The 22,664-nt window shown below is 42.1% G+C and overlaps 2 protein-coding genes across 3 annotated transcripts in view; one reads left to right on the top strand and one right to left on the bottom strand.

Moving 5' to 3' along the window:
- The window catches only part of pag1 (phosphoprotein membrane anchor with glycosphingolipid microdomains 1), a 53,620-nt gene extending 43,142 nt beyond the window's left edge, over positions 1–10,478 (bottom strand). For both annotated transcript variants that reach the window (XM_061742442.1, XM_061742443.1), the window contains exon 1: positions 10,271–10,478. The gene's annotated coding sequence lies outside the window, so the exon portion shown is untranslated. The remainder of the gene's footprint in view (positions 1–10,270) is intronic.
- A 5,436-nt stretch (positions 10,479–15,914) lies between these two features.
- On the top strand, positions 15,915–20,966 carry mrpl53 (mitochondrial ribosomal protein L53). The gene is made up of 3 exons (XM_061742441.1): positions 15,915–16,038; positions 17,046–17,158; positions 20,766–20,966. Exons 1-3 carry the CDS (start codon positions 15,944–15,946, stop codon positions 20,879–20,881), a joined length of 324 nt encoding a protein of 107 aa, XP_061598425.1. The 5' UTR covers positions 15,915–15,943; the 3' UTR covers positions 20,882–20,966.
- The last annotated feature ends 1,698 nt before the right edge of the window (positions 20,967–22,664 follow it).

Below are 22,664 nucleotides of genomic sequence, written 5' to 3'. Positions count from 1 at the left end.
TTTCCTTGAACTCCACCCATGAAACCACAGTGAGGATGAGACATTATTGACACATGTTTCATCACCGTCTGATGCCGTCAACGTGCCTGTCTTGAAAATCTGGACACTCCCAGAGGACCTGAGCGCAGGGACTGAGCACAGGGACCGGGTTCCCCCGCAGGACCTGGGGGTCGGTGTCAGTCGCCACAACTGGACTTCAGTGGTTCTAAAACAACACGTTCACCGAGTCCATTTGCTTCGGTGGAAGTGGATCTGTGTCCCTCAAACAGAAAACAAGACCTGGTCCAGACCCAAAAACAAGACGTGACCAAGACCCGCACTGCAAAAATTCAAAATCTTACCAGGAATATTTGTCTTATTTCTAGTTAAAATGTCTCATTTTTATTCAAAAAATCTCATTACACTTAAAACAAGAGTCATTACCAGAAAAATAACTTGTTATTTGACAATTTTCACCTGTTTCAAGTACATTTTTACTTAAAATAAGTAGAAAAATCTGCCAGTGGGACAAGATTTATCTTCTCATTACAAGCAAAAAAATCTTTTTCCACTGGCAGATTTTTCTACTTATTTCAAGTGAAAATCTACTTGAAACAGGTGAGAATTGTTGTTTTTTCCAGTGATGAGTCTTGTTTTAAGTGTAATGAGATTTTTTTGATTAAAATTAGAAATTTTAATTAGAAATAAGACAAATATTCTTGTTAAGATTTTGAGTTTTTGCAGTGCGGATCCAAAAACAAGACGTGACCTGGAACCAGAACCAAAAACAAGACGTGACCTAGAACCAAAAACAAGACCTGACCCAGACCCAGAACCAAAAACAAGACGTGACCTGGAACCAGAACCAAAAACAAGACGTGACTCAGACCCAAAAAGAAGACGGGACCTGCCCCTGTCCGCTGCAGTCTGAAAACGTCCAGAATTATTAATGAACAAGAAAGAAATCAGATTCCATCTCCTGTATTTGGGCTGCTTTGACATTTCAGTACCAGATATGGACCCAAACCGAAAATGAAACCACTGAAAAAAAGAAAAGAAGGGCCGTTTAAAAGTAAAGAAACCCCCCTGGATACTGGTCTTGGGCATCATGGCAGTTCTCCGCCAGGTGAACCAGCCAAACTTGAACTTTTCCTCCAAAAACCTAAGAAAACATCCAGACTGAGTGGAAATGAGCTGAAAGTCTCCCGGTGGACTTCAACAAGCCCCTCTTTGTCCGTCCACTTGGCTCAGACAACTTTCCTCTGGTTCTGTTTACTCATTCATTCAGGACTAATTCTCTGTCTCGCTCTGTTTCGGCGTCTTTCTGTTTTAACCTCTCTCTCTTTCTTCCTTCACATTTCCCCAGCCGGTCGAGACGGCACAGCCCGACTATTCAGAGCTCCGCTGCGGAAGCAGGGACGAGCGCCGGAGAGCAAAAACAGAGGAAGACGGTAAATATTATGAATCACTTGCAAATATCAGTAAATAATCTGCTTCATTGAGGTCACGAGATGATTTAAGAAAACAGCTTTGATTACATCCTTCTGAAGGTTTTGCTAATTCTCATGCTCCAAGATTTGCTCTTTCCCATTTTCCCAGACCCCCTGAGGTCCATTAACAAATATCCTCCCTGCTGTAATCAGTCATTTTCAATAAGACTAGGAGCCATCTCTGGGGGAAGAATGATAGAATTATCTCCATCACTTCCTCTTTACCAGCCAGATAATCTCTTCAGGCGCTTTTAATGCCGAGTCAAAACAGAAATCACGACTGATGGCTTCCTTCAGAGATGCAAAGACCCACGTGATGTTTGCTTCGTTCTAAGATGCTCTTCCAGAGTTGTTAGCAGGCGAGGACTTTCAAGTTTACGTGTGTCTGGCACCCTGAGGAGATGTGATCGACGTCCTGCAACGTCATGCTTTGATGAAGTAATTAAAACAACATCAAACACAGAAACTTGTCTATTAGCAACGATAAGACAACTTAACAAGAGGAGAAACCGCCGTCAGGCAGCTGGAGACATCCGTGAATGATGCTAATTCCTCCAAATTCATCCCACGACACATTCAGCATCTTTAAGAGGACGCCGTCAATGTAACGCGCCCCTCCAAAAGGCCGAGAAGGCCCGGGCCGAGTGCTGGTGGCATGAAAACGCTGCAGCCGCTGCGACAGCGGCGGTTTCTCATCCGTCTAGAAGACGGCAACAGAAGCTCTCGTTTCGCTTCTGTTTTTATTACGTGGTCCATAATTAGAGGATGTGGTGATACTTTAGTACCAGCGCTGGTGTGAACCAGAGCTTTTTAGCCGACGCTACAAACCTCAAGATAAAATTGGAACGAGATCAAAAGCAGTTCTTACAGCCGGTGAGTTTTATACAACAATCAGAATCTGGTCCCCCCACACATTTACCCTTCACGCACGCTTGGCTTTGTTGCACCTCCAAGACACATTAGACGCCATCTGGACTCATTTGGCGCTTCTTACGTTATATACTCACTTTACACATGGTACGTAGACCTTGGTGTGTGTAAACACTCTCCGATAAGCAGACCACTCTCACTTCCTACTTCTCACTTATCCAACAATCTTGTGCAGCATTAGTACATTAATGAATGTCAAAAACATGGTCATGTGAAGAGGCTGATGGTGTCCCGTTCAGCTTTGGGCATCATTACTGTACTCAAAGCAGGAGTCCTGCAGGGTCCATATCTGCACCTTGTTTGTCTGTAGCTTTTATTAGCACGCTGGTACCCGACGAGATAACGGGGGCATTTCCTATTATGAGCCGTCTTGGGAAAAGGGAAGTGGGAGGTATGCGTTAATTGTGTGCGTGTGTGTGTGTTTGCAACTGTTTTTCAGGCGATTTACTGACACTAAAAAGAGAGGAAACAAAAGAAGGCGCCAGCGAAGGAATATAAGGAAAACACATGACAAATGAAGAAAGGGGAATTGAAAGCAGACGAACCAAAGGAAAGTTATGAGTGAAAGAGTGAAAGAAGGCCAGAGAGGAGAGGTGCTGAAATGCGGGGGGGGGGGGGGTGAATGAAGTGCTGTATGTGCTGCATCTTGTAGCTACGACCAATTTATGTGGAGTAACACATCCATGCAAACAAGGAGCACAGACAAATGTTACACATTTACTGAGACCAAACCAGCAGTCACACCAAGTGCTCAAAATGCACCTTGTCCACCAAATACTGCAGCTAGATATCATGGAATACCACCGCTACTTACCACATACCGTCAGTGGTCGAATAAAAAGACAGCAGTTGAAGGTTTTAAAGGCTAGAAAGGGTCCCAACGATAAAGCAACAAACTACCATGGGCCCCAATACAGATCCAGGTTGAACAGGTTCTTCCCATTTTTGCTTCATTCTGGATGACGGCTGACTCGCCGGCCTGATACAGCAAAGGTACGTTATCAAGAGCGCTTTGTTTTTAATGGGCCTGCACATCCAGCAGTATAGATTTATTTTTGGAAAGCGAATGGTAGCAGGCTGCACTCTTTGAGTCCAAGCTCAAACAGGAAGGAAGGAAGGAAGGAAGTAAACAAATAAATAAGCAAGAGGAGACGATTTTTACGATCACAAGGTGCAACGCAGTGGCATGAAACCTCACTGCATAAGACAAGACCCCGGCAAATTATCTTGCATTCCTCATAATTAAAAAAGGATCTTTTTTTGCATGATTTTATGGGAGACAGACAGGCAGGCATGAATGAAGCCATGCTTGCATGAGCAGAGTGACACAAAGTTCACTCCAGCACGGAGGCAGACCCCAATAAGAAAACTATCTTGCAAACAGACACAACATTAGCATGTTGCACAGAATACAGATAAGGCCCGCCGTGTGCACAAATAACGAGGATGCCTGCGTTTATGTGTGTGCCTGGGTCTGTGTGTGTCTGTGTGTGTCTGTGAGCTCAGCCTCCCTGCAGTGCTTCACCAGCCAGCAGTGTAAGATGAGGAATCTCCCCTTGGGCGACATTACAGCATCCCAGCCCTGTAGTGTAGTGCAGGCCTGCTGCAAAACAGCACTTTACTTCAAGAGGAAGGAACAGTCCACATTCACTCTCTAACACACACACACACACACACACACACACACTGTACATCTCACCTCAGCACTCAACACACGCTACATGCTCCTTGTTTATTGATTGATCACACGCAGGACTTGAAGACTATCTTTAAACCTCTTAAAGGTGCTAAAAGTTGTGTGTCAGTCAGAAATGAAACCACACTTCCCAGAAACCTTGGTTTCATCTCACAGACAGGATGTGGCTGTGTGTCCCCTCCCTGTGCTTGGCACAACAGCAGGTACTTGACTTCAAAGGAAATTCAAGCACTTTCAAGCAATAGTAATAATAATAAAAATATAATAATAATAATAATAATAATAATAAAAAAACAGTCTTCTAATAAATGTGCTCTGGAACGAGAAATGGAAGACACAAATGTAATTAAAGCTGCAAGCAGCGATGAACGGGCCCTCGCACTCACGGCCACCGCCCCCATAAGCATATCGAAATGACACCACCCACGACTTCCTATATCAAACCATTCAAAAGTTATAGCAGAAAATAGGGACAACCAATCAGAAGAAGGGGCGGGGCTAATTTTCACCAATTATGGTCAAGGACTCAATACCGAGTCCGATGACACCACCCACGACTCTTTATGTCAAACCATTCAAATGTTATGGCAGATAAAAGTTTTCTAGACGGCGCTGTTGAGCCATTTTGCCACACCCATTAATGCAAACCATGAAATATCAAATTCATCGCGAGGCCTGGCTTGCATTGCCAAACTTGGTGCCTTTTGGGGAACTATCAAATATGGACCAATCAGATGAAGGGGGGGCGCGCTTTTTGGTTTCTAGCGTCGCCACAGTAACACTTTTGAAAGAGTATGTAAAGAGAATGTTCAAATTGGCTGACTTCCTGTTCGGTTTCGGCCATGGCGCCAAGAGACTTTTCTTTAAGTAGCGCCATGATACAGGTGTGTACTGATTTTCGTTCATGTACATCAAACCGTATTATGGGGCTTGAGGCGCAAAGTTTTTTCTGTCTGAACCAATCAGATGAAGGGTGGGCACGCTTTTTGGCGTCTAGCGTCGCCACGGTAACGCTTTTGAAAGAGAAAAGTAATGCGTGGTGTCGGAAGATGGAGACGCACATTTTAATGTATAACACACTTGGGGACATGTTACGGTTCGGGCCGTATTAACTGCCGAAGGAATGGCATAAATTTCGCCAAAATGACACGATTAATTAAAAATGGCCGACATCCTGTTCGGTTTCGGCCATGGTGCCAAGAGACTTTTCTTTAAGTTGCGCCATGATACAGGTGTGTACCGATTTTCGTGCATGTAGGTCAAACCGTATTGTGGGGCTTGAGGCACAAAGTTTTCCGGGGGGCGCTGTTGAGCCATTTCGCCATGCCCATTAATGTAAACCATTAAATATCAAATTTTTCGCCAGGCCGGTCTTGCGTGCAAAATTTGGCTTTTTGGGCACGTTTAGGGGGGCAAAAAGGCCCTCCTTTTGTCAGAAGAAAGAAAGAAAGAAAAAAAAAATTCCTACAGATACAATAGGGCCTTCGCACTGAAGGTGCTCGGGCCCTAATTAAATCAGGGAACGGATGTACTCGTGACTCAACTTTTTATCTGTGATCTGGAGACTTTTCAGGAAGCAAGTGCTCGTGTCTCCATCAGCAAGACCTCTGTTCATGTGACAGAAATCGCATCTTAAGATCTTAGCTGTTAAAACTGACGGACGGTAAGTGACGACAATGACCCTGGAAGAAGCTTCCTCCTTTGCATACTGTAAGCGTCAGACTCTGCACTTGTGAACCTGCTGTGTGTGTTTGTTTGGTCAAACAGGTGATCAGAAACATCCCAGGCACACTCAGGCAGGATTCCAGGTACTGGTCCAACGAGTCCGGCATAACAGAGAGAAGGGTGTACAACCATGAGATTTTTGCATACCTAAGATTCACATGTTCACATGACTCAGCTTCTCGTCAAAGGTGAAAAAGATCCTCCTCAGCAACAGTTCCTGAATCTGATACTGGATGTTCAGGTCGTCCACGGTCGTCCGCATGTTCAGGGCGAGTTCATTCATCAATTAACAACAATTAACAATGGGCCCTGTCAATAACTGTAATATTTTAAGCTCAGTAAAAGATCAGGTGGTTTCCCTTCTGAGAGCCTGCTGCTCCAACAAAGATGCAGAAGAAAGCAAAAATAAAAAACAATGAACGTCCCTTAAGAGTTTAAATCACGAGTAAAACAACGTGCACTTCTGAGCACAACTCAGCACCTTTCTCTGGGTGCTTTTTCTCTCTCGTTTATTTCTCTTCTGAAGGAAAAACACTTCAGATCCTCTAATAACCGAACAGCAAAGTCCCCTTTGCTACATAGGAAACACATTTTAAAACCTCTGTTGCAACGGTAGTCGGTGGTGTTGGAGAGAGGGAGGGAAGCTACAGCGATGACCAGATTCACGTACCGTAGATCAATCTCTTATTATTATTAGAATTACATTCTAATTTTTAATTCTACTCATCCCTTATAACCGCATCTAACAGCTTTGCTCTCGCTCAGTACTTCGTTGCTTGCTGATTGAATTCGCTTCCGTCTCATTTTTCATTTTAAACCTTCTAATCTTTACAAGCCGAAGACACAAAGACAATTTTCAGCGACCAAATCTAATTTCGCTGGCGTGACCACGTGCCTGGATAATATTTATCCCTCTCTGCCAGCAGCATCCTCCCAAAAGGACGGGCCTCGGGTTGCAAAATGACTCATTAAAAACAAGAGATGAATGAGCTCGGCTGCATGCAAAGATGGACCTGGAACCTCAACGTTGGAGTCCGAATGCTGTGTTTACAAACAGCGAACCCGACTCCTGCGGTGTGACCCACAGTTATGCCCGACGCTGGAGATGAAAGGGAGATCTCCTGGCTCCGTCAGGTCCCTGGGTCCTGCGGGGTAAATTAAGGGCGGCTGAGAAAAGGACCTAACAGACCCTGCTTCCTGGAAAAGGTTCCTGCTAGAGCCACTTCACGTTTCCTTGTGTTTGTTTTAACTGTTAAAAGCCCGAACCCACATCAAAGCGAGTCGGTGGCTCCCGGGTTTCATCAAACTGCCCGAAGCTTTTTGTCTGAGCTCCAGACTTTTGCTGCAGTTGTTACGTCTACGTCACCGTAAAAGAGACAGACGCATAAACAGAACTGAATCTGACAGGAAGTAATGAGCGCGGCTGCAGCACTGAACAATAAACCAGAAATGTTGGCTTAGTTGAACTTTAATCAGCGCGAGTGAAACAATGAGAACGATATGGCCTTTAAATCCGGACACATCGGTCCGTAAATCTAGCCATATCGAACGCTAGTAAATGCTTAGAAAAGTTAAAACGGCGCCAGAATGGGTGATTCCCGCTGGTAACAGGTCGTCCCACAGACGTAAGTGATTAATTGTGAAACGTCTGTTTTTTTGGCAGGAGCTGCTTCCACAGGTGAACTAATCTGATTTAGCTCCTCCATTTGGCTTGGTTCCACATCGGTGGCAGCAGTATCATACTTTATTTTCCCTCTATTTTCTAATTTAATCCTGGTCATTCTTGACATTTACCCAACACTCATCACTAGTCACAGCAGCACACGCTTCCTCCAGGCATGCGGAGGAGAGGAGTCAGACGGGGCCTGAGAGGTAAATGTGAAATCTGGAGAGCACATCCAGACTAGGGCTGTTCGATTTTGCCCAAAAATAAAATCTCGATTTTTTTCTCTCAAAATCCGATTTTCGATTACGATTACGATTATTTTGTGAATTGACAAAAGGCAAAGAAATGATTTCAAATATGCTGTTTTTTTATTGAACATTTGCCCCATTGGGCTTTAAGTGCAAACTTTGCTCTTATTAAACCAAAAATGAATGAATAAAGTGCAAAACTCTGTAAAATAAGTTGAAAAAAAGTTTTAAAAAATATAATAAAATAAAAAGTTTTATCTCTGAAAAAAAAATCAGCAAATCAGCACTTGCAAACATACAGTAAGTTATATTTCCAATTAAATAAAACAAGACATTTTCTAATTAAACTAAACTGGGTCTTTGCATGCTAAATAATAATGCAACCCATGAAGGAGGTAGAGGTGTGTAATGTCAGTCATTACATTTGCTATTCACATTTGCAAGTTTTTTGCAAGGAACACGAGCCGGTCTACCGCATCTGGCTTGAGGGATGCCCGGTGGCATGTTACAACGCCCCCTCCTACACTAAAGAGCCTCTCCCATGGGGCACTTGTCGCAGGTATTGAGAGGTATTTCCATCAATCATTAATATGGTATCAATCATTAATATGTGTTGCAGACAAGGTTAAAAAAAAAAAGTGAAAAATCGATTTTACGAGTTTCACGTTTTAACATCGTTCTAATTACATAATCGCGATTACGATTTAAAATCGATTAATCGAACAGCCCTAATCCAGACGCTGCGCTGTTAGCCTTCCAATGATGGGAGTTAGGGGGGCCTGAGACGGGGGTTCCTGCTTGTTAGGGGCCAAGTGACCGTGAAATGTGAGCAGTCTGCCTAATGACGTCTGGACGGCAGTGTGATGAAGCTGGATGAAAGTCGCAGTCATGCCGAGAGTGACGCGACCTTCAGGTCCAGGACAGAAACATCTGCCGGTCTCTCCGGACACACGGCGAGCTGCACCTCGCCTCCAGGATGCTCCGCAGATTGTTGCTCACGCAAGTTACTTTCTACAGAAGTTTCCACCCAAAAAGGGCCCGAACCCCCCCTTCCATCCTCATCCAACGACTTGCACCTAGAGGGGCATTTTTTTCCTCCTCTTGGGCAACAGCTGCATGCATGTCATCTGCATTCCAGCACTGCCGGCTCACTACCAACACTCAGAAGTTAAAACCGCCACAAAGCATTTGTTATTCACCGCCAAACAGGCAGCTGCGCACGGAGCGACAGGGATTTAGTCATGGATGCGCATCCCTCTCCGACCCTTTCTGGCATGTCTTCTTCATAAACCTCAAGCTTCTTCCGTCTAGTAAAGACATGATAGCAGAAATCCTGCAAGGATAAGCGCTCCGAGACATTTTCACAACATGTTGGATTAAACGCCCGACGGCACGCTGCCGTCGCCCGAGGCTTGGATAAGGTCACCTAAACTGTTAGCAGCTGTCCGACATAAAGCGGTATTCATTTACAGCGCGTTGTTATCAAAAGATGCTGCCTAGAAGGGAACTATTCATTAATGTTTAGCATGTAACACAGGAAGTGCTGTGAATGCAAAGGGAAGCAGAAACAAAGTGCAAATTGTGATTGCTGAAGTGAATGTCAACTTGTGTGACAACCAGACTGCTGTGGGAGATCTGCCAGCATGTCCAACAACCGGGCACGAGCTGAAGGAGGGCTGGGTGTGTGTGTGTGTGTGTGTGTGTGGGGCGGAGGGGGGTAAAAGTGGGACTTTCTGGCAGGTGAGCAGAGGAGGGGCTGTTATTCATCTGCCGTTTCTGTGTGTGTGTGTGTGTGTGTGAGTGTGAGTGTGAGTGTGAGTGTGTGTGTGTGTGTGTGTGTGTGTGTGTGTGTGTGTGTGTGTGTGTGTGTGTGTGAGTGTGAGTGAGTGTGAGTGAGTGTCTGTGTTGGGGGGGGGTCTTTTTACACATTTATAATAGCACTGGGTTCAGGAAAGGCCACACATGTCAGTGTCAATTAGGATGGATGTTTATGAAAACAACAGCAGGCTAAAAGCAGCCACAGACATGGCCATCCATAATATGGTGTGTGTGTGTGTGTGTGTGTGTGTGTGTGTGTGTGTGTGTGTGTGTGTGTGTGTGTGTGTGTGTGTGTGTGTGTGTGTGTGTGTGTGTGTGTAATCAATAATGCCACAATAGGGGGAACTTGATCTAAAAAGGTACAGGCTTATCTTTCAGTTGTAAAGATCTGACAGCTTCCCCTAAATGTTCTGGGTGACTGAGTCAATAACAAACAAGAAATCTCGACATAATAAACGTCCAGTCACTGAAAACATCATGGGAACCTCGGCTCAGTATGAAAAGCTGATCCAGTCAGGAGCGTATTCATCTGCGGCCCCCGAGAGGACCAGACGACACTCGGCATCGCCAGGAAAGCACAGACTTCTCCGCGGAGGGCAACAAGTCTCCGTCTGTGCTCGACTGGCAAGGCTGATTTATGGTTCCGCGTTACACCGACGCAGAGCCTACGGCGTAGGGTACGCGGCTACACGCAACGTACGGTGCGCGGCGCACTCACCAGAGATTTGAGAGGCTGTCCAGAAATAAAAGAAAAATGTTAAAAAAAAATCAGCATCGGCTTGAGTCGGTAGAGGTGCGGCGTGTTCAGGCGTCCGTCCAGGTCCGGCGGGGGGACGCGGGGACGCGGACGGGGACGCGGCTCGTCCCGCGGGCTGCGCGCATCGCCTTCAGCACCGGAGAGACGCGGATCCGCTCGGCTCGACGCGCTCCGCCGTGTGGCCGTGCAGACTCCAGGCAGCGGAGGCTGCAGCCGGGGAGGGCGGGCAGTCCGGGAGCAGCCGCGCAAGGCTTCATGGGAAATGTAGTCCAGCTTTAAACGACTCCAATCTCCACTCCAATTTCATGTGGAAACAGACCCGGTGTTCTGCCAATTTCTGCTGCTTTGGCAAAATATGCTACCTCATGGTTTTCTACCTTTGTAGAGCTTCAATTTTACTATGTTTTACGCCCTAAACCACTTCCTTTCCCCCCCGAATGGTTATTATCGCTTGCCAGGCCGTTATTGTAAAAAGGAATGTGTTCTTAATGACCTGCCTGGTTAAATAAAGGCGAATGACTGAATGAAAATCAAATAAAGCGATTTAATTATTTTTTTCTCTTTTTTTATCGTATAATGTTCACAAAGTGTAATGCAGTTCATGTCATGGGTCGTGTATTTTGAAGGATCAAATACTATAAACGCCATACTACACTGATGCTCCAATCAGAATGTAACTCACACGCCAATGTAACACCACATACTGCATCTCAAATAAATGTAAATCATATAATCACATCTCATCTGTTTATAATCTGTTTATAATATATATTATCACTCTTTCATGTCTGACCTGCACCTCATAACAACAGTATTTATTAATCTGCACTATGTACATACATACTTATATATATATGTGTATACAGTATATGTGTATATGCTGTACAATGTGTTTATTTCACTGCACAAGCACTTCCTGTTAGATGCTAACTGCATTCCGTTGCCCTGTACTTTAACATGTGCAATGATAATAAAGTTGAATCTAATCTAATCTAATCTAATCTAATCTAATCTAATCTAATCTAATCTAATCTAAACATGTTAACTATCATCATTTCCATCATATATGGCCTGTCTGAGGACTACATGCAAAACTATTACAGCATATGACTAAACAATCAATCAGGCCTACTGAATGAGCTGATGTGAAGGTAGGGAACAGCACATATGATAAAATAGCAATGTGTTGGCTGTTAGATTTATGGTTGTTAAGTTGTTAAGGCACTCACTAAAAGGCAATTCCTCTTCTTCTTCTTCTTCTTCTTCTTCTTCTTCTTCTTCTTCTTCTTCTTCTTCTTCTTCTTCTTCTTCTTCTTCTTATTATTATTATTATTATTATTATTATTATTATTATTATTATTTCATGCATTTTTTTATATCATTGGTTACTGCTGTACCTGTTTGCTTCTCTTCCAGCAAATATATAGAGAAAATAACAAAATATGACATATATGGTCCAGTTAGTGATTTGATTTGGTGCCCGCTCATTGGCTGGTGTCCCTGGGCACTAGCCCGGTTCAGTATATGGATAATCCGGCCTAGTGTGGAACCGGTCACTATAAGGTCATGTTTTCTTGAATTTAGCCACGCTTTATCCAACCACATTGTCAGTAAATGATTTTCTAAGCAACACATGAATTTAAAGAGCATTTGAATGTAAAATAAACTATTTTTTTTACTTCTTTACTTCACACAAACTTAGTTACCGTCTCTTATGTGCTTAGGGAATCCCTTCAGACTCTAATAATTAATAAAAACTAATGACATATAAGTCCAATAAATACCCATTCATATTAAGATTATTTTGCCTTAAAAGTACCCAGTAGGACATATTTGCAGGTTCCTACTTTCATTTTTAAAATGGGCTATACTACATTACTGTTCCAAAAGCAGATTAGTATTCACATGGTGTCAATCGGTGCATCACCTGTTGTCTTCTTCTGTCTTTTTTAGTACCTTTTTCTTCAAAGGCACTATCCCAGTTGATATGTCATAAATGATTGAGTGCAAGTCAGCAGAGTTGAATACATATATTTTCTTTCAGCTTGACGCAGATGGATGTGATTGAAAATGAGCACATCAGAGAAAAACCACCAGGGCTGGATCTTGTGAAGATAAAAGTACGAGAGACCAGATTGAGATGGTTTGGACAGTGGTTGAAGGATGCTGGACATGAAGCAGCTTGGCAAGAGAAAGAGAGACAAAAAGGGAAGACCAAAGAGGAGATTTCTGGATGTAGTGACAGAGGAAGATGCAGGAGACAGAGTATCATGAAAGGAAAGAAGGAAAAAGCCCCCCAAAATCTGACATGTATTTAGGATTTGCCATACGAAATCAAAAATGTCAAAATAAAAACATGACTTTTGTCCATGTTTATTAATTGAATACCCATCATCCTTCAGTCTGCATTAGATACCTGCACACTAAATGAGCTCAAATACAGAGCACGTAACCCTGAGAGGCTCAAAAGGACTTGGTGTTTTGGTGAATTATGAATTGTGTGATTTATGACTTTCTTGCTAATTCTTTTTTTTCTTTTATAGGCTGCAGGGAGACATAAAAGAACTACACAGAACTCACAACTGTGAATGCAGTGAACGCAATAGCTTCATTTCTCTCACTTTTCTCAGTTCATGCTGCAGTGTTGTGCTGTGAATACTTCTGGAAAGAGCCTGATGATTCACGAGCGTTCCTGAGGTGCAGACCTGACCGATGAACACAACAAACAGCACCACCAAAGTACAACTCCCATGCAGTCAGAACAACACTCCGTAGCAGCGACGGCGCTTCTCTGGAAGTGCATTTACTGGTATTTCTACTTGATATAGCCCCCGGAGGCTGTTCAGTCACACGATATTTCCCGAGTAATTCTCTCAAGTGACGCTCCATATTTACCACTAAGGATATCACGCCTGAATTAACCCGAGGTGTGAGGATCTGGGAAAAACTGTGCTTTTTGAGCGCTGATTTTACAGCACAGAAAAGATGCAGTTACAAGCATTCTTTTAACAAATCAAAGGAGAAAGCAACGACAGCCTTGTGGTGTTGAATTACGCTTGCAGAAGTCCACTGCCTCCATTAAAGACCATTTCATGTTGTATCGTTGGGCGCAGGCGGAGATAAATGATTGCTAAATGAAATCCTACACCGAGACAATAACTTGGTTTTCCTCTCAGGTCAAACATCCCCTCGAGCTTTCATTGTTTCACCTTCTCCCCCTCTTTCTTATTGCTGAGCACCGAGTACGTTTCCTACAAATACACTCGCTTGGTGCGCGTGTTTGTCATACATACGGGGTGTGTAAAGGAAATGCTTCTGCCTTCAGTAGCTTTATGTCTAAATTTAGAGGCCCCTCTACTGTTCAACTGTCACAGACTGGGACGGACCGTCGGACATTCAGGAAAGAGACTTGAGGCACGATACAGTCAGAGTAGATTGTGTAAGCTTAGGGTGTGTTGATCTGAGAGTAACACATGTGCTCCTCACAAGGCCTGAAAACAGAGGGACCTATAAATACCTTTCAATGATAAACTGAGGTCAAGGAAGTGCAAATTCAGTGGAGAAATTCAGCCCAAAGGCAAAATGGGTGGATGAGGTGGTTTATGGTCAGCAATTCTTTCAAAATAAGTCATTATATAAGAGATGAAACATTATAATAAAACAAAAAGACTGAATTGTTCAAGATTAGCGACCAAAAAGTCCAAATTCAAACTCCATGACAAAAGTAGGAGAAGGATGAATGAATCCTGTGCAGCTAAACGTAACACCGTTTTAGCACTTTTAATGAGTAAATGCAGTTCTGATCCTCTGTAAACTCAGTAAACTTCTCCAGTTCACCAGAAAATATTTTATTGTGATTAAATATGAGATAAGTACTGCAAGAGGGGGGACAGCCTCCATCCTCCTTGTCTATTTGATTAGGAGATGAGCCGCCCGTTAGTCCATAGAGCTGCACTTCCTTTATTGACTTAGCTCCTGAAAGACCCCCCACCCCCCACTCATCCTCTAACATAATTCTGCCCTGGGACATACTGATGATTACAGAAGAGGACCACAGCTGGCTCTCCTCGGGCTTGATCTGATGTGCCTTGTCACGTAACCCAGGACGAGATGCTGCCCTTTCGGGTTTTAAAATGCCTCTTTTGATTTAAAGAAAAAATGCGAAGGGCTTACGGGGTCAAGCAAGTGTAACGACGGTGTTGCTGGCGGAGAAGGGCAGATTTAGGAGGAACAAAGTGGATCCAAAGCAGATTTCTTTTATAAGAAAAAAGGTCCAAAAAACGAGCTAAGTTGCAACCCCTGCGTAACAAACACAATGCACAATGCAGATTTACTGATAAAAAATGTTTTAAATAAAGTACATTATATAATAAGACTACAGTAAAACAGCAAATAAAGTACAATTAAAATACAATGTCGTAAGAGTAGTAATAAAAGAAAAGTTTGACGTTTTTCTCTGTTTAAACCCCTGCACAGCTTACTTCCCTCAGTCCCCTCTTGAATCATTTATTACATAGGGTGACATGAAGAATACATCCCTTTTTCTGGTAAAGGGAAACATGACAAATGATTAAATAAATGCTGACATATCTGTTTTTTTAGTCTTTTTCTATTTTTCTTTGCAAAATGTTTTCAAGTCTCGGCATGTTTTATGATCAGTTGTGAGTATGTTCCTGTAGTTTTAACACTAATAGCCTGCGGGCTGTTTTTGTGTTCATCTGAACAGATGTTTATTTGACGCACTTGTTCAACTTCAACAACTAATAAATCATTACCATTATTATTACTGCTGCGATTGTACACAATCCAACGCCCAACGCAGACTTCTCTAGTAACAGTACATACATTTAAAGAGAAATGTGGAGGACAAAATCTAAGCAGAGGTTTACATGAAACCAGCCCTGGTGAAAATGGATATAAGCTTAAAAATGCCTGTAGCCCCTTTATTATGACTGATTTCTATAGAAATATTATTGTATCAAATAAAATGCTCTGTTCACTCATACATATTTGATAATGTAATGTATATTTTCTCATCAACAAAACAAATTAAAAAATGTTCAAATAACAAAATAACATATTTTAACAATTTTTAAGAGACAATAAAATAACTGAAAAAATATGAAAAATATTCAAATATGTTATTTTGTTACTTGAAAATTTTTAAATATGTTTATGTAAAATATGCTTTGTTGATGAGAAAATATGTTTCTCTATTTTTCTTATTTTTGTGAGGGGAGATATATATTATTTTTCAGCACTACCTTGTTCTCTATAGCTGATATAACATGAATTACTCCTATGTGGGATCAATAAAGTTCTTATTTTTGTCATCTGAGAAAATTAAATATATTATATTGGGTGCCTAACTGTTTCCCAAGTATATTAGTGCGTGTGTGAATGAATAAATGAGACGTAAAACGTACATTTCTTTGTAGAAAGGCGCTTTATGAAAATAAGTCAATTTACTTGTATTAGTTTACAGCGCAGTCTTGCCACATCCAATATGGCGGCGTCGTTGACGTATCGCAGCAGCTCCATGGGGCGTCTACGGAGTCTGCTTATCCTCTGGCGCCCTCTAGCGGCCAGAGCGTCTCACCGCCCCTCGAGGTCAGAGGTCACTCAGCTGGAAACATGGCGGCCGCCAGGAAAGCTAATGTGGTTCTGAAGGCGGTGAAGAAAATAACAGTCCAGTTTTGTCCCTTTGAAGGCGGTGTTCGCTCCACACGGTGAGAGGTTGGCCTTGTATGCACCTACAAGCTGGTGTTGGGGAGTCTGTTGCGCGGGGTCGGGCTGTATTTTGGCTCCTAAAGCTCCCACAGCTACAAGCTGCAGCAGTCAGGACATGTTCATCCGTCCGGTTATTCACTAAAAACTGCATTTAGTGAATAAAAACTGCTGGTAACGCTTCAACATCAGGCTGGTAGTGATTAGTCGGTGTCAGCTGGTCTGTTGAAGGGTAACGGCGCGGTTGGAAAGGTTAAAACTTCAATCCGTTGCTTCAGATTTGAATGAGTTCAAGGACTAATATCACTGCAAAAACTCAAAATCTTACCAGGAATATTTGTCTTATTTTTAGTTAAAATGTCTCATTTTTAGTCAAAAAAAATCTCATTACACTTAAAACAATTTTTTTGCTTGTAATGAGAAGATACATCTTGTTCCACTGGCAGATTTTTCTACTTATTTCAAGTGAAAATTGTTGTTTTTTTCATTGATGAGTCTTGTTTTAAGTGTAATGAGATTTGTTTTGACTAAAAATGAGACATTTTAACTAGACAAATATTCCTGTTAAGATTTTGAATTTTTGTAGTGAATAAAGGTTTATTTCCTGAACTAGATGTAATAATACTTAACATGAAGTACGACGTGCAGCAAAATGCACAAGAGCATCAAAGTCAGGTGTTCTGTATGGACATGAAGATTGTCTATTGATGTCTAGCGAATCTATTATTATTATTATTATCCTTTATTTAACCGGGTGTGGGTCTCGTTGAGATTAAAATCTCTTTTTCAAATGAGACCTGGCCAAGAAGCCAGCAGTTGGCAAGAACAACATCAGACAAAAACAAAGCAACAATCAATCAATTGACAGAATAAATCAATTAAAACAATATTGCTTATTGTCATTAGTTTTGACAGTCTATCACACTGATTCACATTATGGTTCACATTCTGGTTAAAAATGTTTGAATGCTGTGATAATAAAGTTGAACTGTTTTGTTTGCCCCCACAGGGAGTTTCTGGCCAAGGTGGCCTCGGAGAAGGCCCGGGCCACCAACATGAACTGTGAGGTGAAGGCCCTGGTGAAACACGACGGCTCTGAACCCGTAGTGGATATAACTTATGGTGAGAGCACTCACTGGTGGTTTTGTTTAGTTCCCTGTCGATTTCTCGTCCCACATGTGACTCTGCAGTTCTACCAGTGGACAGCGTCGGAACGGGGTCTTAAAGTCCTCTTCATAAATTGGATGTTAACAGACTTATTTAGAAAATGTGGCTGAGAGATGGATGTGAAAACGTGAACGCAGCATCAATCAAAGATTGTTTATTTTCTGTGAATCATACAGAAAATAAGTAAGTACACGGAAGAGACAGCAGAACCAGAACTTGTAGGATTTGACCAACTAATATATTAACCTTAAAAAAAGCTCTTACGACGTAAAAAGCCAAATGTACAAAGGAAAAGAAAAATTCTAGAAATTTGAACCCATTAACAGATCAGGCTCTTCAGTGAAGAGCGTTGCTTCACTTTGCGGAGAAAGTCGAGTTGTTGCCTTAATCCGACCGATTTCAAATTTTTAAAAGCCATGTATACACCTCAGCTGGGCCGAACTGAAGCTCTTGAGATCGAGCTTTTAGTGCCAGATAATGCTTCCTAATCCGAGTTATTCCAGCATGTATACGCAACCCCACACTTAGCCGAGCTACTGACTCCCCCTTCCGGAGTGACCAGCCGCGGGAGCAGGAATAATAACAGTCACGGCATCACAACAACATGGTAACAGAAGAAGAAGAGGGAGACTTTGCTGCATCGTACCTGCAACATGATCAGGCTTAGTATGTACGACATTCACAGAGCTGCTGCATCGTTAACGTCCATTTTTTCGCATGTTGTTGTTCTCATTCGCGCTTATTTACTAATTGTACCGGAAGAATGCAAACGTGAAAGTGCGCGTGGTGCCACGTAGCATTGCAGAGTTGAACGCACCTCACTCAATAATCGATTGTCTTCTCGAACATGTAGACTGGGATTTCTCTGAACCTCCAGTTTAATCCTTAACTAGATTGTTGCCAATAGCTTGATTTAGATGTGTATGTAACCACACACTGATGAGCTGCCACTGTTTGGTCTGAGTCAATAACCAAAGAGAAACAACAGCGGTTTAACATCATTTTGGCTCGACTTCTGTGTGGAAAGAGCTCATGAGTGCACTTCACCTCTCCCAGATCTGTATGATCATGACAGCAATAGGTAATAGAGACGCGCCGATCAGGATTTTGAGGGCCGATAACCGATCTGGTTTTTTATCTGGTATGTGCCGATCCCGATATATTGCCAACCACGATCACAGCGTGACAGCCATAATTTCGTCAATATTGTTGTCTCATGTACTGATTCTCATCACTGATTTTGTATTGTTAGGTATAAAAATTAGGAGATGAGAAACTGTCATCAATTGACCACTGTTTTATTTCAGGCTGAGGCAATGTGCAATATTTCAGACTCTAGAGACGATTTAGAAAGAGTATGTGTAGTTTACTAGCTTAAGCTTTCTTGAGACAGTAATTATGTGTACAGCAACATGTGCACCAACACAGACAACAGTAAACATTTCACTCTCTTAGAGTTGATACAAGTTGTAAACTAAACCTTAGTTTTTCTGTGGAAAAAGGAATTAAATCTTAAAATAAAAATGAATTGCGAAAGCTTTAGCGATAGAATCCGCCGCGTGTGACCCAGGAAACTCTTCACATTAGAAACTCCAAATGTCCCTCGTGAAGCCGACTGACACGACTGTCGTCCTGCATAAGGGTTAGGGTTTGGATTTGACTGTATATAGTTTGGTATAACTCCGGCAGACATTCATCTGTGAAATATTTATGACTCGGCAGCATGAATCGCGGATCCAAGCAGCTAACGACGCGTTTAAACCCAATGTATTCTACAACAGAAATGATGATCGAGACGTATGAACCCATTATCTTACGATGTAGTTCTTTATTTTCTTGCTGTTGTTTATAGGTCTCTGTTACGTTCAGCTGAGTTAGTGGCGTTGCTACTTTTCTTTCTCTGCCTTAGCGGGAGCCAACTTTGAAAACTCCAAATAATTATAAGAGAAATCTACGCTTCAAATGCTATTTCAAATGATCCCTGCATTGAGTCGACTCCCAGCAGGCCCAAGCTGCTGCTGAGCTTCAGCGTTGAGCTTGAAGGTGACCGGCTCGGTGAGGGTTGACCCAGCATTCCTCCTCGGAGTATCTCCTTTGCACACACCTTGCAAACTGCAAATTTGTTGTCCCTTTCGGACAAACTTCCATACCGGCAACGCTATTTTCACTGTTGATGCTTCGTAATATAATAATAATAATAATAATAATAATAAACTTTATTTATATAGCACCTTTTCATACGAAAGTCACAGCTCAAAGTGCTTAACAGTAACAGTACAAAAAAGAAACAACAACAGCAAATAAAACAAAAAACACAAATATTTAAGTGCAGTGATATATTACATAACCCTGACAAAATTCAGTTCCAAATTCCTCCACAGAACAACTACTAAGATGGATAATATAAAAAGGAATATAAAAAATGAATATATGAATATAAAAAGGTAAAAATGCTGCACTCGTAGGCATATAAAAAGATAAAAATATCAACAAATAAGAGTACAAGATAAAAATGATCATATAAAAACATTTAAAAGTAATGCAGACAGTAAAAATCAATGATATATAGATTAAAGGAAAGTGGCAACTAAGGCGCGGTTTGTCACCCGGATATCTCATGCTTAAATGCTTGAGTGAAGAGATAGTTGTCTTTTGAAGATTTCTACCGACTCAGCTTCCCTGATGTTTTTGGGCAGTGTGTTCCATAGTTTTGGGGCGTAGTTGACAAAAGCTGCATCACCGATCTTCTTTTGACTGTTTCTGGGAGCTTCTAATAACCCAGCAGCTGACGACCACAGGGTTCTTTTTGGAACATACTTTGTTAGAATGTTGGAGATGTAGCTTGGTCCTTGTCCATTTAGGGCTCTGTATGTAAGGAGCAGGACCTTAAAGTCAATTCTAATTGTTACAGGAATGTCCACATGCCAGACCTGGGTCTGGGAAGTGGGAACGTGCGCGCGGGCGGCGGTTTGTTGTTGTAAATGCCATCAGATCGTCCCGCTTTGAACTATTTTGAGAACTCCAATCAAAACCGATAGGGGTACTATCGGCCGATTGCGATCGGTTGCCGATCGATCGGAGCATCTCGAGACCGTAATGGTGATTATGAGCATTTACTTCATGTTAAATAAGGTTACAAGCCATGGGCCATGGAGGGCAGACATAAATCCCAGCTGAGACGGGGTTTAGGTGAAGGAAGCGGGCCAGAGCAGCGCGTGGAGCCCGTGCCCGCTCCTGATACACAAAAAGAGCGAGAGGAACGGGATTGCAAACGCAGCACAACATCTGGCATGTAGAGCTCAGGACCCTCTGACCTCCTGTTGGAATTTCATGATGAATTTTTGTTGTTGCTTAATGCGTTATCAAAGTTATTTGCCCCCACAGTGAGTCAAGCATTTTCCCAAATGCACAAATGTCGGCCACAGTTCGGCTGAACTATGTACCAACAAGTCCCGTTGTGAGTTGACTTTTGCTCAGAGTTAACTTTTCACCCTCCTTAAACAAACTCCTTTAACATTGTGTCCTTATGAGTCATTTCATTGTGTGTGTGTGTTAACTGCAGTGGATGGAGAGAAGCTGCTGATGAAGGGAGCGAAGCTGACCAGCAGCGAGATGCTCAGCGCGTTTCAGTCCCGGTGCACCGCCAAGGCAGCACAGGCCAAACCTGCAAAGAAATGACCACATGTTCCTCATTCTGTGAATAAATTTGTATTTATCTGTGTATATTCTTGGATACGTAACATATTAAAATATCTTGAATTCATGTAATGCTTCTAGAGGTTTTTTTTTAGACATTCATTGATCAGATTGTACCAGATTTGTTTTCATCATAAAAACACTGCTGTCATCATTTCCCAGCTGAAGAACTTGTAATAACAGCAGGAAAAATAGCTTAGACATCAGCTACACTTATATTCAGCACATTAAAGAGATCAATTAAATTGCTTCAGCTGCTAAAAAATGTGCTGTGATCAGTGCGGAGCGCGTCCTTCCATGATGCAACACTTTCCTGATAAAAGAGACCCTTCCAGTGTTTGAGAGAAGGCCGTGCCGGCTCCAGGGTTTGACACAGCAGGGTTTACATGAGTTTGTGACGTGGCCCCACTGGAACAGGGTGGAAAAAAACAAAAAGCACTTTTACCTGGACAGATGAAACCCCCATCAAAACTTTAAGATTTGACGCCTGGGGAATAAAAGAGGTTATACAGGACTGTCTCAGAAAATTAGAATATTGTGATAAAGTTCTTTATTTTCTGTAATGCAATTTAAAAAAAAAAAAAAAAAATGTCATACATTCTGGATTCATTACAAATCAACTAAAGTATTGCAAGCCTTTTATTATTTTAATATTGCTGATCATGTCTTACAGTTTAAGAAAACTCAAATATACTATCTCAAAAAATTAGAATATTCTGGGAATCTTAATCTTAAACTGTAAGCCATAATCAGCAATATTAAAATAATAAAAGGCTTGCAATATTTCAGTTGATTTGTAATGAATCCAGAATGTATGACATTTTTGTTTTTGTAATTGCATTACAGAAAATCACAATATTCTAATTTTCTGAGACAGTCCTGTATATATATGACGACTAATTAACTATCACTAGTTAGTGATGACTGTTAATCTGCGGTCTGACCCATGTTTACGATTCAAGCTGTAGATTTACCAAAGATGTCCTTTCTTTTTGGATGAAACGGATGTGCATCTCTGTTCTTGGCCAGGATAGTGGACATGGCAGAGATAAGAGGCTACTAGGGTCCAGAACGCCTCACAGAAACACAGTAAAATAACGATGTGACCACACTACCCGACCTCCGCTGGGCCCGTGAGCTGATCTTCTCATGGACGAGATGGCGAGCATCGGAAATCTTACAACACATCCTCACATGTTGCTTCAGTTTGCTGGTTTTAAGAGTAAACAGGCCAAACCAGACAGTTATGGAATAAGAAGTATCAGTGTCTGAGCTGCATTAACGTCGGTACCACGTCTACTTCAACGGGGCCTTACGGCTTCTGTTTCATTGCTGTCAGCAAAAGCTGCTCCAACTGACTCCACTTCTGTGTTTTGTTGTGATGGCTGTTCTGGCAACCCAAGCAGGACCTGAAACTGGTGATGAATCCTTGTCTTCCGCATCAACCCGAGGTTTGGAGCGTGCAGCGTAAGGATCCCTGCGGTGGCTGACATCATCGCCTGTTTGAGAGAACTCAAGGACTTTTACTGTCATACCAGCAAACACTTACTCACGAGGTAGTACGGACCTTGCACTCAGCTTCTAGTCATGGCTTACAGTACTAAAACAATAGATTTAGGGCAATATCAACGTTATATATCAATATAAACATTAAAATAAGATTAAATATGAGGAAACCTGAATTTAGCTTTGCTTAACATGTGTGTGTACAAAGTAGATTCAATTTTATTTGTATAGCGTCTAATACAACACAAGTTGTCTCTAG

This window comes from Cololabis saira, chromosome 15, assembly GCF_033807715.1.
Source record: "Cololabis saira isolate AMF1-May2022 chromosome 15, fColSai1.1, whole genome shotgun sequence".
Classification (NCBI taxonomy): domain Eukaryota; kingdom Metazoa; phylum Chordata; class Actinopteri; order Beloniformes; family Belonidae; genus Cololabis; species Cololabis saira.
The sequence above is the reverse complement of the archived record's forward strand: the minus strand, read 5'-3'. Positions and strand labels throughout refer to the sequence as shown.